Here is a 15,736-nt window from a genome sequence, read left to right as displayed (position 1 = left end):
GTATTGGAGCTGGGGGGGGGTGGTTCTTCTCCTTTTACCTCCTTTGCCTTTTGCCACTTTCTTTGGCGGCTTTCTTGATCTTCCTCATCCATTGAGGCACAGTAGTTGTCGTCTGGGACATGAACCACATTTTGCCATTTGTTTGAACGGTGGCTTGTTCCCTTTTTTTGTCATTGTGTTTGTGGCTTTCCTTTTAATCACTTGTCATTCTCCCGGTTGACCCTCTGCTGGCTCCTCTTCCATGGAATCTGTCTGCTGAGGAGGTGTCTCGGGGCAGAGTGTTGGCATTTGGCAGCTTGTTTCAGCATCCTTTTCCTTCTCCTTGCACTTTGTGTCTTTCTCTCTCTCTCGTTTTTATCACTGATGGTCTTTCTGGGGTGAAGGGTTGCTGGTTCCTGTGGAGGGGGTGAGACTCCGGGCATGCAGTTCGGATCTGACTGGAAGGGCCCTACTCACCACCAGCCAAGCTACGTCTTGGTGCTTGTTTGAAAGTTCTGGTGATGAGGCATTCTGTCAAATGACTTCGGCAGTCTGCTTGGGGAGCCATCCAACAGGATCCCCCGCGAAGGATATGTGTACGGCACGGTCCAACTGGATGGAGCGTTCTGCGGCAATGTGACCAGATCCATCCTTCGAACACCAGGGACAAATCGAACCTCAGCACGTAGTGACACTTGGTGTTGAGTACTAGGGCTGTACGCGCAGCTTGATGCAGCCGCACATGAAGGTGGTCACCGGGATGAGGGCGACGTTGGGTGCAATTTTCCTGCCTTATCCACAGGTTTGAACAAAGTGTCCCTCCAGACCCGGTCCATTTTGGATCTCCAGATAAAGCAGAAAATGGCTTGGGTGACCGTCACGGTGCAAGAGTGGGCTATGGGCCAGACCTGCGCCACTTGCAGCAACAACGTGAGCGCCTCGCACCTGATGACCAGGTTCTTAACCACAATGGAGAGAGATCGCTGCTCCCACGTGCTCAGCTTATGGTGTATCCTGGCTACTCGCTCCTTCCAGTTTTTGGTGCACGCCCCAGCCCTTCTGAACCATATTCCCAGCACCTTCAGGTAGTCTAACCTGATGGTGAAGGGGACAAAGGATCGGTCGGCCCAGTTCCCAAAGAACATGGCCTCACTCTTGCCGTGGTTGACTTTGGCTCCCGAGGCCAGTTCAAACTGGTCGCAGATGCTCATCAGTATGTGAACGGACAGCGGATCCGAGCAGGAGACGGTGACGTTGTCCACGTACAGGGAGGTTTTTTACCTGAGTGCCTCCGCTGCCTGGGATTGTCACCCCTCTTATGCCTGCATCCTTCCCAATGGACTCCGCAAAAGGTTCGATACAATAAACAAACAAGACGGGAGAGAGGACAGCCCTGTCTGATTCCAGATTGGATCGGGAAACTTTCTGATTCCCACCCATTGATAGAAGCTACGCTACTGATGTTTGTGTAGAACAGTTTGATCCAATTGCAGATTCCCTCGGCGCAGTGGTTAGCACCGCAGCCTCACAGCTCCAGCGACCCGGGTTCAATTCTGGGTACTACCTGTGTGGAGTTTGCAAGTTCTCCCTGTGTCTGCGTGGGTTTCCTCCGGGTGCTCCGGTTTCCTCCCACATGCCAAAGACTTGCTGGTTGATAGGTTAATTGGACATTATAAATTGCCCCTAGTATAAGTAGGTGGTAGGGAAATTTAGGGACAGGTGGGGATGTGGTAGGAATATGGAATTAGTATAAAATGGGTGGTTGATGGTCGGCACAGACTTGGTGGGCCGAAGGGCCTGTTTCAGTGCTGTATCTAAACTAAACTAAACCCAATTTTGGAGAGCACATCCATCACGAAGGTGTGCGATATCCTGTCAAAAGCCTTCTCCTGGTCCAAGCCGATGACTATCATATCCCTGAGTAGCGTGAGATTATCAGGGATCTTCCTGCCGGGTGCAGTGCAGGTCTGGTTAGGGTGAATCATCAACTCCAGAACAGACTTGATCCGACTGGCGATGACTTTGGACAGAATCTTGTAGTCAACATTAAGCAGTGAGGTGGGCTGCCAATTTCTGGTTTCCACCCTGTCCCTGTTCCGCTTGTAGATGAGGGTGATGATGCCTTTCCTCATGGATTCTCGTATACTTCCAGCAGGTCTGGACTGACCCAGTCCCACATAGCCGAATACAACTCAACCAGTAAGCTGTCGTTTCCGGGAGTTTTACTCGTCTCAAAGGACCTGATGGCATTTGTCAGCTCGTCCAGAGTTAGCGGCTTGTTCAGTCTCTCCCTCGTGCTGTCATCTAAGACCTCTGTGATAGATGACAGGAAGGACTGGGAGGCTTTGCTGTCTGTGGGCTTCACGTCATACAGCCCAGCATAAAAGGATTTGCTGATCCTTAGTATGTCGGACTGCGAAGATGTTACTGAGCCATCCTCTTCCTTCAGTCTGCTGATCACAGAGCTCTCTCTGGTACCTTTTGGAAGAAGTAACGCGAGCACGTCTCCTCCTGCTCAACGGAGCGGACTCTGGACCGGAAGATGATCTTGGAGGCCTCCGTGTCAAAGAGCGAGGCCTGCAGGCTCTTCACCTCTTGGAGGTCCTCCTTGACCTCTGCCCCCATCGGCTGCAGCCGGAGCAGATTTTACATTCTTTTCTGGAGTTGGGACATTTGCCCCTCTCTCGCGCAGCCGCTCTCGGCCACTCTTCCCAAACCACCCCCCGCCCCAACCAACATTTTTGATTTGATCTCTAGCTGGTCTCCAGTATACTTACCAGTTGCCAATTGAGCTCAATAATCGACTTGTATTCACTAGTGATTAAGGTTAGTATAGAGTCAACACTGTCCTGTAAAATTGTCAATGAATTGGTTTAATTATAAGTATTTGTGATTTTTGACTTGATTGTGTATCCGAATGGGTTACTTAGCCCGATGTCTGTGGCATGTAATAACTCATACAACCTGCAGCTATTCTTTTTACAGATCTTCAACTTTAATAAATTAAATAGATTTGGTTTTACTTTGCATCCCACAGCATACCTGTACTTAATGACCTATTCTTTACTTTTGTACTTAGGTTGGCGACCTGCATTTAGATACTATAATATGTGGATTTCATTGATTGGTGCTATCTTGTGCTGTGGAGTAATGTTTGTCATCAATTGGTGGGCAGCACTATTGACAAATGTCATTGTCCTTGCTTTATATATCTATGTCACCTACAAGAAACCAGGTAAGGTTAACACCAATAAGGTGTGAACAAAGTTTTCAATTTCTTGTGCCTGTTCATTTGCCAATAACTTGCATTTATAGAGTGCGTTTAGAAAAACTTCCAAAAGCACAGTCAACCATGAATTCGAATCTTTCCTGATAGCTCATTGAGCTATCAAGTTGAGCAGGAGAACCAGTATGAAGCAGAGAGGCCCTAGGTTTAATTCCTGTTCTGTAATGAATTAGAATATCTGAGCCAGGGCAGCAGTAGAGATGATTTGGACTTGGATTAGGAAAGGGAAGGTTGCTTTGATGCCTGTTAATCACTATACAATACCTACTACTCCAAAATACAGTCATGTTGCCATTGGATGAGATGATATGCTACATGCAGTTGAATAGCCTGCCTTTAGGTCTACCCATGAATAATAATCAATTGGGTGAGTACTGGAGGATTACCATTGCCTGTGGAACCATACTCCAGCAGGAAGTCGGTGTCCTTTGCAAAGGATGAAGGAGTCTTTTTTTTTAAAAGTTGGCTTGCTTGTTTTTATTGGACTGTTCTGAAACTTTGTTTAAAAGCATGGAGCAGGTCTGTTAATTTTGCTGAAACATTACCTGTGACAAGATGTTATGTCTGCTAACTGTTTAGTTATCAATGCTGTTCCAATAGTTCATTGTCGTTTACACAGTAGTGCTGAAAAGTAGTATCTATTGCACTGCAACTATGTGCAGTTTTTCTAGTGCAATGTCTAGAGTTTAATTCTCCTGTCATGGTTGCATATAAATGTCATCATATGCCTCTTGTCACTTAAGCTTACACAAGGCAAAATGAATGGTTGTGCAAAACTATGTATGAAGTAAATCTCAACAAATAAAATGGAAGGTTTGGCATAAGCTTTTGATTTGGTGTACTTTTTGGGTAACTTTTTGATTCTTGAAATTTGGGCTTAATTTGTACTTGTTTTGTGAAGTTCAGTTTTTAGTGTTAGATGGTACTGATTTTCTGTGACTGGATCTTTATTCAAGAATGCTTATTTTTTTAAATGCTATGTAGAAGTGTGGTCATTTTATTATTCTATTGTCTGCAGATAGTTGTCATATATATAACTTAATGACATTGTTAAGAATTTATAATTTTCATAAGTACCTTCTGGTGGACAAAGATTGGGTTGTGACTTCTGCTAGGGTTGAGTCTTTCAAATGTTCCCAGTCCTTTTGTCTAACTTCTGGTTCATAGCCTGTAAAACTAATCAATGATTTACAAGATTGTCAGGTGACTGCTCTTGGTAACCAGGTAACTGGATGTAACCTGTAATTGAAGATGGGATAACTGGGCACTGTACATAAGCGATTAAAAATTCCCAAGTTTTTGTTAACCGTGGTTGAACTATAGTAAAAATCTAAATCCCTTGGAGTTCCGTTCTACTTCGTAGAGATTCCAACATTCTCCATGTACTGCATCACTAATTCCAGAAAATCAGGTGGGGGCAAATCATATTGGGAACTGCTTTAAAATGATTTGAACATTATTATGGTGGTAGAATACTGCTGATTTGATCTTCCATTTTTCAATTAATGTATAAAGCTATGCTTAACCAGTTGTCACCCTATCCATTGAATTTCAAGCATTTTATCAAATCATCAAAGATTTCTGGTATCGCAGATGAGCACAGTGGATGCTTGCTATGTGTATCATCGCGCCCCTAGTCATAGTCATAGAGAGATACAGCACTGAAACAGGCCCTTTGGCCCACCGAGTCTGTGCCGACCATCAACCACCCATTTATACTAATCTTACATTAATCCCATATAAGATGTTCCAGTACAGCTGCAACACTGACAGCTACCTGACATTTGGAAAATTGCCCAGGTATATGCTATCCACAAAAAAACAGGACAAATCCAATCCAGCCAATTACCACCCCATCAGTCTACTCTCGATCATCAGCAAAGTGATGGAAGCTGTTGTCCACAATGCTATCACGTGGCACTTAAACAGTAATAACCTGCTCATCAATGTTCAGTTTGCATTCCACCAGAGCCACTCTGCTCTTGACCTCATCACAGCCTTGTCCCGAAAATAGACAAAAGAGCTGAAGTCGAGAGGTGAGTGAGAGTGATTGCCCTTGATATCAAGGCAGCATTTAACTGAGTATGGCATCAAGGAACCTTAGCTAAACTGAAGTCAGTAGGAATCGATGTAAACTCTCCACTGGTTGGAGTCATACCAGGCACAAAGGAAGATGGTTGTGACTGTTGGAGGCCAATCATCTCAGCCCCAGGACATCGCTGCAGGCGTTCCTCGGGGTAGTTTCCTAGGCCCAACCATCTTCAGCTGCTACATTAATGATCTTCTCTCCATCATAGGTTCGAAGTGGGGATGTTTGTTGTTTGTACGATGCTCAGTACCATTTGCAACTCTTCAGATACGGAGGCAATCTGTGTCCAGGTGCAGCAAGAGCTGACAACTTTCAGGCTTGGGCTGATAAATGGCAAGTAACATTTGTGCCAGACAATGACCATATCCAACAAGAGAGAATCTAACCATCTCCCCTTGACATTCAGCGGATTCAATAGCTGAATCCCCCATCAACATCCTAGGGGTTACTATTGACCAGAAACTGAACTGGAGCAGCCACATAAATATCGTGGCTACAAGAGCAGGTCAGAGGCTAGGAATTCTGTGCGAGTAACTCACTTCCTGACACTCCAAAGCCTGTCCACCATCTATAAGGCACGCCAGGAGTGTGATGTAATATTCTCCACTTGCCTGGATGAGTGAGGCTCCAGCAACACTCTGGAAGCTCAACACCATCCAGCACAAAGCAGCCCACTTGGTCAGCACCCTATCCACTACCTTCAACATTCATTCTATCCACCACCGTTGCACAGTGGCAGCAATGTGTATTAATATACAAGATGCACTGCAGCAACTCACCAAGGCTCCTTAGACAGCGCCTTCCAAACCCACGACCTCTTCCACCTATATCAAGGACAGCAGATGTGTGGGAACACCAGCATCTGCAAGTTTCCCTCCAAGATGCACAGCACCCTGACTTGGAAATATACTGCAGTTCCTTCACTATCCCTGAATCAAAATCCTGGAATTCCCTCCCTGATAGCAGTGTGAGTGTACCCACAGCAGATGGACAGCAGCAGTTCAAGAAGGCAGCTCAAAACTATAGGAGTGCATCCACTGAAATTAGGTCCAAATTATTTGTTGAGTTGGTGCCATGGCTGCTGACATCAGTTAAGACTATCCATTGATATTGGCTTCACCTATAATGAAGTACTCTTATATCATGGTTTCAGACTATACTCTTGGATCAGTTTGGTACAGTCTGGTTTGTTTCTGCTGCTAGGAGATGATGAAAGTGGATACAATATTGGCTGGTACCTGTAGCATTACCAGTTTTTTCCTCTTATCTGTTTCCTAGCTTTTGGGGGGATGTTTTTCCTCACTATAAGGAAATGCTTGGTCCCATTCAATACTGATGCTCATCGTTTGGGTATTAGATGAAAATGTCTAGTTAGTGGATATTCTAAATGTTGTCCAAAATTCGATACTCCCTTGTCTGAGTGTGTATTAATTAGGGAGTTACAGCATCCCTGTCCCATGAATACTATTATCTTTGTCCTGAGTGAATTGATGAACTTCCATTTATTTCTTGAGTTTAGTAAATTTACATGGTAAGCACTAAGGCTTTCACTTCAACTCCCTTAGCATCAAGGACTCCGGGCACATACATCAACTCCTGTCTGCAGGAAACTCTCCCTACTGCTCCCCCAAAACACAACAAGCTCCTCGGTTGGGATTTTTCCCTCGGCAGACGAGAGCCTGCTTCCGCCTGACCTGGGGCTCTGACCCGCATTTTGCGGTTCCCCGGCCTTTAATTGTTCTGAGGCTGGACTTCCACCTGTTTGAGGCAGGCAGTCCCGCTTAATGGAACTGCCAGCCAATCAGTGGGCCGGCAGCTCTTAGTCCCAGCAGCGCCACCAGGAGCGGTGGCCACTGCTGAGACTGCAGCCCAGCTTCAAGATGATGTCTGGGAGCTCCGGAACCAACATAAGTGGTTGGGCCCCGGCAAGGCAACAAAAAATCACCAAGGATTTTCGATTTGGGGGGGGACGGGGGCGTGTTGGGGTTGGTTGGGGCAGTGGGGGCGACCCTCCATCGGGGCACAGGGTGCCTGATCATAAGGTCCCCCCGCCCCCCCGGGCTGTCAGAGTTGCCTGCTTTTATCAGGCAGCTTTTCCTGGGCCTGGGCCGCCTGACTAGCCACAGGTAAAATCCCCGTGGTGGCAGGCGGAGACCCTTAAGTGTCCACTTAAGGGCCTTGATTGGCCTGGGGTGGGCAGGCCGTTTTTTGCCGTCGCTGCCCTGCATAAAGTGGAGGTGGGAGCAGATCGGGAAGGGCCCCCCAAGTCTCCTGCTCCATTTTAGCCCCCCCCCCCCCCCCCCAACCACCTTCCTGCTCTTTCCGGGGGTGGGTGTGGTGGTGCGTGAAGTCCGGCCCTCCTGTTATTATCTCTATTCAAGAACTTGTAGAGAGCATTGACTGCCTCACCATTTGGGCCAGTGGTGCATATCCTCTTTCTATACAAGGAGCAGCAGGGCTGTCATGTTCTTCTGCCGTGAGGAGGTTGGCAAAGAATTACCTTTGTCACCTTTTGAAGTTATGTTGGAGTTCTTCATGCTCTGCATTTAGTATGACATGCTACAGCAGCTTATCTGAAAACCTGTCTGGTGGTCTTTGCGAGGTGCACAGTCACTTTAAATCATCTAATGGTAACCAAGAATGATTTTCTGGAGATGTCATCATTTCTACCCTCTGGACTGCCTCTATTGTGATTTGATGGGGCATAAACCAACAACCCCTGGATATGACAAAACTTACCCTTACAGGTGCATTATCTTGATACCAAACTTATTCAAGGGTGCTTTTCAGAAAATCATGTAAACTGGGCAGGAATTTTATATCTGCGTTTCCTTGGATTTCTCCTGTTATTGTGACCGCCTGTGTCACAGTCAGGTGGCAAATATCACCAGTAACTGGAAGGTCTTTTGATTGTAGCAGGATGTAGTGCTTGCCTTTTGATTAGTGTTGAAGTTAATCCAAGTTGCCATAGTAGTTCTGTATTTCTAGAATATTGGCTGATTTGCAGATGAAGCTGCTCAAGTGCTGTTTGATAGAAATAGGTTACTCAGTGAGCTGAAAGTACTATTGGAAACTACAAATAGCAGCAGCAAAATCGCCAAGCTTCCCTAAGAACGGTCCACTGATCTGTGGCGGGAAGGGGAGGGTGGTTAGCATGTCAAACCAGAAGCAACTTGGGACTCATGAGGCTGTACAGGGACAAGCAATAGGGTATGTGGGAGTGCCAGTCGTACTCTCAGCTCCAGCAGTGATGCTGTACTCTCAAATCCAGTACTGAAGCGTAAAATTGATTACACCTTTTCTGTGATTCATGAGGAAGGATCACCGACACGAGTTGGAGAAACTGTCATGGGGGAACCGTTGTCTTTTGCGTTTAAGTGGAGAAATTGTTAAGTTCAAGTGAATTTTCTTCTCATTTAAAAAAAAAAACCCTGGTTCAGTTATCTAAGCCACTTTATTCTGGGGCTGTGAAGAAACCTCCACTGAGGTAGGAGGAAGAGTTGTATTCTCATTACTTGCCTGCCTACAAGAAAGTGGGGATATTTAGTTGGCTTATCTGGAACTTAAGCCCTTGAAAAGCTTCACAGGAAGTAACAGTTCAAAATGATTATTTGTCTTGAATCATGCAGTCTGATCAAGAGATTGACCAGCTGTGATTAATCTCTAGAACACACTCTTCCACTTGATCCATTTTCAACATCAAAAGGTGTTAAAATTCTTCTTGCAGCATGAACTCTTTTCACGGTAAGAAATCGTGGTTCTTTGACTATCGCAGAACAATGACACGCTACATTTCCTCTATCTGACCAGGAGCTCTGTCTGCTTTATTGATTTCAGTGGTTAACCCAAACGGAATGAGTTTCTGTTTGATCTCTGTATTAGTTGAAGGCCTCCTTCCTACTATGTTGGAGAAATAATGGCATCTAGGAATTTTTTCACCTAATGAACTTTAAAATGTAAAGTTGTGCCCAAAATGCGCTAGAAATTACATAGATTAGGTTGGTGTGTTGCAGCCGTTGCCTCACCCTACCTCTGTCATATCTTACTAATCATTACCTTCTGTTTCTCTCTCTCCCCCCCTCCCTTTTAGCTTTGCATTTTTTTATTTGATCTATTACTCATTTTGATTTGCTTGTGGATTCGTTTGATCTACTTTACTATTTAAATTTTCATTTAATTCCACAACCCTGGCTCTGTAGATCCTTGCAGAAGGTATAGATTGTGGAGATGAGTTGACTGGGCCCGTGTCACACAGCCATACTGGATTCTGGTTTCAGTTAGAGGAGTGAACCTGTATGGTCTGGGACCTTAGCATATGGCTGTATTTAGAAGCAGGGAATTTCAGTTCCAGGAAAGCTCAAGGGGCTGAGCTGGCCGGCAAGTTGCTGTGTGACTACACACAAGAACACAAGAAATAGGAGCAGGAGTAGACCATATGGCCTATCGAGCCCACTGCCACCATTCAATACGGTCATGGCTGATCTTGGGCTTCAATTCCACTTTCTTGTCTGCTCACCATATCATTTGATTCCCTGACCGACCAAAAATCTATCTATCCCAACCTTAAATGTATTCTATGATGAAGCATCCACAACCCTCTGGGGTAGAGAATTCCAAAGATTCTCAACCCCTTGAGTGAAGTAATTTCTCCTCTTCTCAATCCTAAATGATCGGCCCTTTATCCTGAGACTGTGCCCCCATGTTTTAGATTCCCTGATCAGCGGAAACAATCTGTGTGTCTACCCTGTCCAGCCCCTTCAGAATCTTGTAGGCCCAGTTTACTGAGCCTCTCATCATAGGACAACCGCCTTATCCCAGGGACCAATTTAGTGAGCCTTTGCTGTACCGCCTCCAATGCAAGTATATCCTTTCTTTAAATGTGGAGACCAAAACTGCGCACCGTATTCCAGATGTGGTCTCACCAAAACCCAATTGTAGCAAGACTTCTTTATTCCTGTACTCCAATTCCCTTGCAATAAAGGCCAGCATACCATTTGCCTTCCTAATTGCTTGCTGCACTTGCATGCTACCTTTCTGCGTTCCTTGTACAAGCACACCCAAGTCTCTTTGAACATCAACGCTTAGAAGTTACACACCTTTTAAAAATTATTCTGCTTTTCTGTTCTTACGACCAAAGTGAAGAACTGCACCCTTCTCTGCATTATGTTCCATCTGCCATCTTGTCCACTCAATTAACCTGTCTATATCTCTTTGCAGTGCCTCTGTGTCCTCCCCACAGCACACCTTCCTACCTAGCTTTGTATCATCAGAAAACTTAGATACATTGCTCTCTGTCTCTTCATCTAAGTCATTGATATAGATTGTAAATAGCTGAGGCCCCAGCACTTATCCTTGCAGCACTGCACTATTTTTTGCCCGTCAACTTGAAAATGCCCCATTTATGCCTACCCTGTTTTGTGTCGACTTGGAGCAAAGATTTGGATCAGACAGAAAGAGGCTGAGTTGGGCAGGATCCTGGCTGCGTGGAAGAAAGAAATTTTAAAATGCTGAAAGATGTTTTAAAAAGTAGAGGAAAAAAAACTAAAGTAAGGGGGAAGGGTTAAAAAAAAAATGCAATTGTATTCTTGTGGAATTGATTGAGAGAATGTGAATGGTCAATGGTGACCCGATCAAGTGGTTAGCATAGACCAATCAGCTATGCTAGCAGGGCTCTGCAGTCTACACTATTACGTTTTAACAGACATGCTGATTTAAAAATAAAGTGAAACTTTGTCCTTGGGAGGTCTAGTGTAACTGGCAATAATGGTTAGAACATGAACACAGTAGTTGAGTATCAGCAAACCAAAATGTGGCTGTGACGATTTGTAAGACTAATTGAGTAATTTACCTGCAGGTCTGTACATGGTATGTGACACTGAGTAACTTGAATATCAGTTTAAATATCATAAATCTATAATGTAACTCGTTACCTAAAGTAAGGAACGTTATTCAGTGGTTCTTGCATAATTATTTCATACATTTTATTGACATTTTACACATTGAATTTCTGCTCTGTTCTGTAATTTGTATGTGGGGTGTACATATAGTTAACTTGAGGAAAAGAACTTGAAACCAGAGAGCTGCTTTTTGATTTAAAATAACTTTTTGAATCAGTGAGTCCCTTTCTGCTTAATTGAACACATACTCTTAAAATAGAAAAGATTATGTTGCCAATTATTGTGGAATGTATTTTGCAAGGGAATTGGAATGATCAGGTTTCTGGGTCGTAACTTATTGTCTTTGGTTGCAATATAGTCATTACACAAATGTGTACACTTGCTCTTATATATAAAAAAAAATCTTTTCATCTTGGTTGCTTTCATTTATTTTATAGCCACTGTCAAACATAGAATATTCAGACATAAACCAGAGTACTTCATTGTTTACTGGGGGAGGAAAAATATGTACAAAATCTATTACAGTTCTTCTCCAACAACCCCCCCCCCTGCCCCCACCACCACCACAAGCAATTGTGGATCAACTGAGAAAAATTATAACTAGGCTGTAAAACTCAGTTGTTCCAAAACTTTTTGGGAAACAGTGCTTCCTGTTATTTGTTCTTTGCCTATAGTTTAAGAGGAAATAATCCATAGCAGTTGTTCACAATGGACCTCTGTTTATAAAGGGGGCGAAGGGTAGACCGAATAATTACAAGCCAGTCAATCTAACCTCCGTAGTGGCCAAATTATTTGAATCTATTCTGAGAAACAGGATAAACTGTCACTTAGAAAGACACAGGTTAATCAAGGATAATCAGCCTGGATTTGTTAAGGGAAGATCTTGTTTGACCAACTTGACTGAATTTTTTGAAGAAGTAGCAAGATAGATGAGGGTAGTGCAGTGGATTTTAGCAAGGCTTTTGACAAGGTCCCACATGGCAGACTGGTTTTTAAAAAAAAAAAAATCGCATGGGATCCAGGGAAATGCAGCAAGGCAGATGCAAAATTGGCTCAGTGGCAGGAGACCAAGTGTAATTGTTGACGGCTGTTTTAGCGACTGGGGAGGGCTGTTTCTAGTGGCGTTCCGCAGGGCTCAGTACTGGGTCCCCTGCTTTTTGTGGTGTATATTAACAAATTGGATGTGAATGTAGGGGGCATGATCAAGAAGTTTGTGGACAACGCAAAGATTGGCCGTGTGGTAGATAGCAAGGAGGATAGCTGTAGGCTGCAGGAAGATATTGATGGTCTGGTAAGATGGGCAGAAAAGTGGCAAATGGAATTCAACCTGGAGAAGTGAGAGGTGATGCATTTGGGGATGTCAAACAAGGCCAAGGAATTCACGATTAATGGGAAAATACTGAGAGGTGTAGAGGAAGTGAGGGACCTTGCAGTGAATGTCCACAGATCCCTGAAGGTAGCAGGACAGGTCGATAAGGTGGTTAAGAAGGCATATGGAATCCTTTCCTTTATTAGCCAAGGTATAGAATACAAGAGCAGGGAGGTTATGCTGGAACTGTATAATTCATTGGTTAGGCCACATGAGTACTGTGTGCAGTAGTGGTCACCTCATTACAGAAAGGATGTAATTGCACTGGAGAGGGTACAGAGGAGATATTGTGAGAACTGGAAAGATGTAGCTATGAGGAAAGATTGGATAGGCTGGGGTTGTTTTCCTTGGAACAGAGAAGGCTGAGGGGATATCTGATTGAAATGTACAAAATTTTGAGGGGCCTGGATAGAGTGGAGGTGAAGGGTCTGTTCACTTTAGCAGAGAGGGCAGTGACGAGGAGGCATAGATTCAAAGTGATTGGTAGAAAAATTAGAGGGGAGATGAACAAAAACTTTTTCACCCAGAGGGTGGTGATGGTCTGGAACCTGCTGCCTGAAAGGGTAGTTGAGGCAGGGACCCTCAACTCATTCAAAAGGAGTCTGGATATGCTCCTCAAGTGCAGTAAGCTGCAGGGCTACAGACCAAATGCTGGAAGGTGGGATTAGAATTGGATTGTTTTTCGACCAGCGCAGACACGATGGGCCAAATGGCCTCTTTCTGTGTCTTAAACTTTTTATGATTTTTCTATGATTTTCTAAGTGGGAAAGTACAGTTCCTTTTTGCAATTATTTTTCAATTCAGACCTAAATATTTGAGATGAAAAATAAATCCCTTGCTTGTTAGTTCATACGTAGCAATTTGCTAACTGATGTTAAAAGCAGGAAAAGTAATAATTTTACTTTGCAAGGGCATAACTTTATGCCAGTTCCTCTACAACTGTGCAGCCAAATGGATGTCGATGTCCCCGTCCCACCCTTTGCAGCCTGACCTGGATTTTGTGCCTTATAATGAAGTCAAAAATGATTAACTTGATATTCTGTTTAACTCTGGTGGATCCCAAATGATATTGCATCCCCAAGGGACGGCAGGAATTGGAACTGCGTTAATCTACACATTTGATTTGACGCAAACGTTTATTTTTAATTCAGAAGGTTGACTGCTGTACCCAAAAGTTGTGCGTTTTGAGCCATCACATTCCTTATTGTCTCTTGGGTAGATTTGTTCTGGGCCAAGCAGTTGAAAGGTTCAGGTGAACATAAAAAATTTGTAGAAAAAGGGGGAAATTATATCCCCTAACCTGTCTAACTCAAATGTGCCCCATCCCCGTAAAGTTCAGTTTCAGATGGTTCCACCTTTTAACCCAACACCCCTCTCCATCCTTCCATTCTGCGTGCTCTCGCGCTTGCTCATTGCTCCTCGCTCTTGCCGCCCCTCACCACGACCACTACTTTTCTGCAGCCTGATGGTGAGAGGTTTGTACAAAACATAGAATAGAAACATAGAATGCTTACAGCACAATCGTCCTCTAAAAGCAATTCAGATAGTCCCACACCCCTGCCTTTTCCCAGTAGCCCTGCAATTTTTCTTTTCTTTCGGTGCTTATCCAATTTCCTTTTGAAAGCCATGATTGGATCTGCCTCCACCAAACTCTTAAGCAGTGCGTTCCAGATCCTAACCACTCACTGTAAGAGGTTTTTCCTCGTTGTTGTTGTTGTTGGTTCTTTTGCCATTCATCTTATATTAGTGTCCTCTGGTTCTCGACCCTTCTGCCAGTGGGAACATTTTCCCTCTGTCTACTCTGCCTTGACTCCTCATGATTTTGAGCACCTCTATCAAATCTCCTTTCAACCTTATCTAAGGGGAACAACCCCAGCTTCTGCAATCTCTACAGGTAACTGAAGTTCCTCATCCCTGGAACCATTCTCGTAAATCTTTTTTGCACCTTCACTTGCCAAAGTGTGGTGCCCACAATTGGACCCAGTACTTCAGTTGAGGTGGAGCCAGTGTTTTATAAAGGTTCATCATAACTTGTTTTTTCTACTCTCCGCCTCTATTTATAAAGCCCAGGATCCGGTATGCCTTTTTAACCACTTTTTCAACTTGCTCTGCCAACTTCAACGACTTGTGCACATATACCCCCAGGTCTCTGTTCCTGCACCTCTTTTAGAATTGCACCATTTATTTTATATTGCCTCTCCTCATTCTTTCTATCAAAATGTATCACTTCACACTTCTCTGGATTAAATTTCATCAGCTCCATGTCCTCCCATTCCACCAGCCTATATTCTATTGAAGTTTATTACTATCCTCCTTACAGATCACAGTACTACCAAGTTTTGTCATCTGCACACCCAAGTCTAGGTCATGAATATATATCAAGGAAAGCAGTGGTACTAATACTGACCTCTGGGGAACCCCACTGCATACCATCCTCCAGTCTGAAGAACATTACTCTCTTTTCTATCTATCCCTCATCCAACTTTGTATCCATGCTGCCACTATCCCTTTTATTCCCTAAACTTCAACTTTGCTAGCAAACCTGTAGCACTGTACCAGATGCCTTTTGGAAATCCATGTACACCACATCAACCAAATTACCCTCATCAACCCCCCCTGTTACCTCATCAAAAAACTCAAGTTAGTTAAACATGATTTCCCTCATTAATTTGTACTTGTTCAAGTGACAATTTTATCCCAGATTATCATTTCTAAAAGGTTTCTCACCACTGAGGTTAAACTGACTGATCTGTAGTTGCTGGGTTTATCCTTGCACCTTTTTTTTTTCTCCCAATAAGAGTGTATCATTTGCAATTCTCAGTCCTCTGGCACCACCCTTGTACCTGAGGAGGTTTGGAAGATAATGGCCTCTGCAATTTCTTCCCTTGCTTCCCTTAGTAGCCTCATCTTTCTCTATCTCTTTTGTCGTCTGGGGAGCTCTGGTTTTGGTTGTCCTACTATTCCACCTCCTGGGAACGTACCTCGGCTCTACCCAACTATATCTCTCCTTTTTTTTCCTCAAGGCAGTTCTGTTAGTTTTGCCAGCCAATCTTTGATTCCAGATCTTGGGGACAGATTTGTCCTCACTCTACTGAAATTGTCCCCCTCCGATTAAT

At 44.1% G+C, this 15,736-nt stretch overlaps 1 protein-coding gene across 2 annotated transcripts in view; it reads left to right on the top strand.

Moving 5' to 3' along the window:
• slc12a2 (solute carrier family 12 member 2) overlaps positions 1-15,736 on the top strand; it is a 245,127-nt gene that overhangs the window by 168,504 nt on the left and 60,887 nt on the right. For both annotated transcript variants that reach the window (XM_068030181.1, XM_068030180.1), the window contains exon 14: positions 3,059-3,214. In XM_068030181.1, coding sequence (XP_067886282.1) covers positions 3,059-3,214 — 156 coding nt within the window. The remainder of the gene's footprint in view (positions 1-3,058; positions 3,215-15,736) is intronic.

Source organism: Heterodontus francisci, chromosome 4 (assembly GCF_036365525.1).
Source record: "Heterodontus francisci isolate sHetFra1 chromosome 4, sHetFra1.hap1, whole genome shotgun sequence".
Classification (NCBI taxonomy): Eukaryota; Metazoa; Chordata; class Chondrichthyes; order Heterodontiformes; family Heterodontidae; genus Heterodontus; species Heterodontus francisci.
This window is presented reverse-complemented; position numbering and strand designations above follow the sequence as displayed.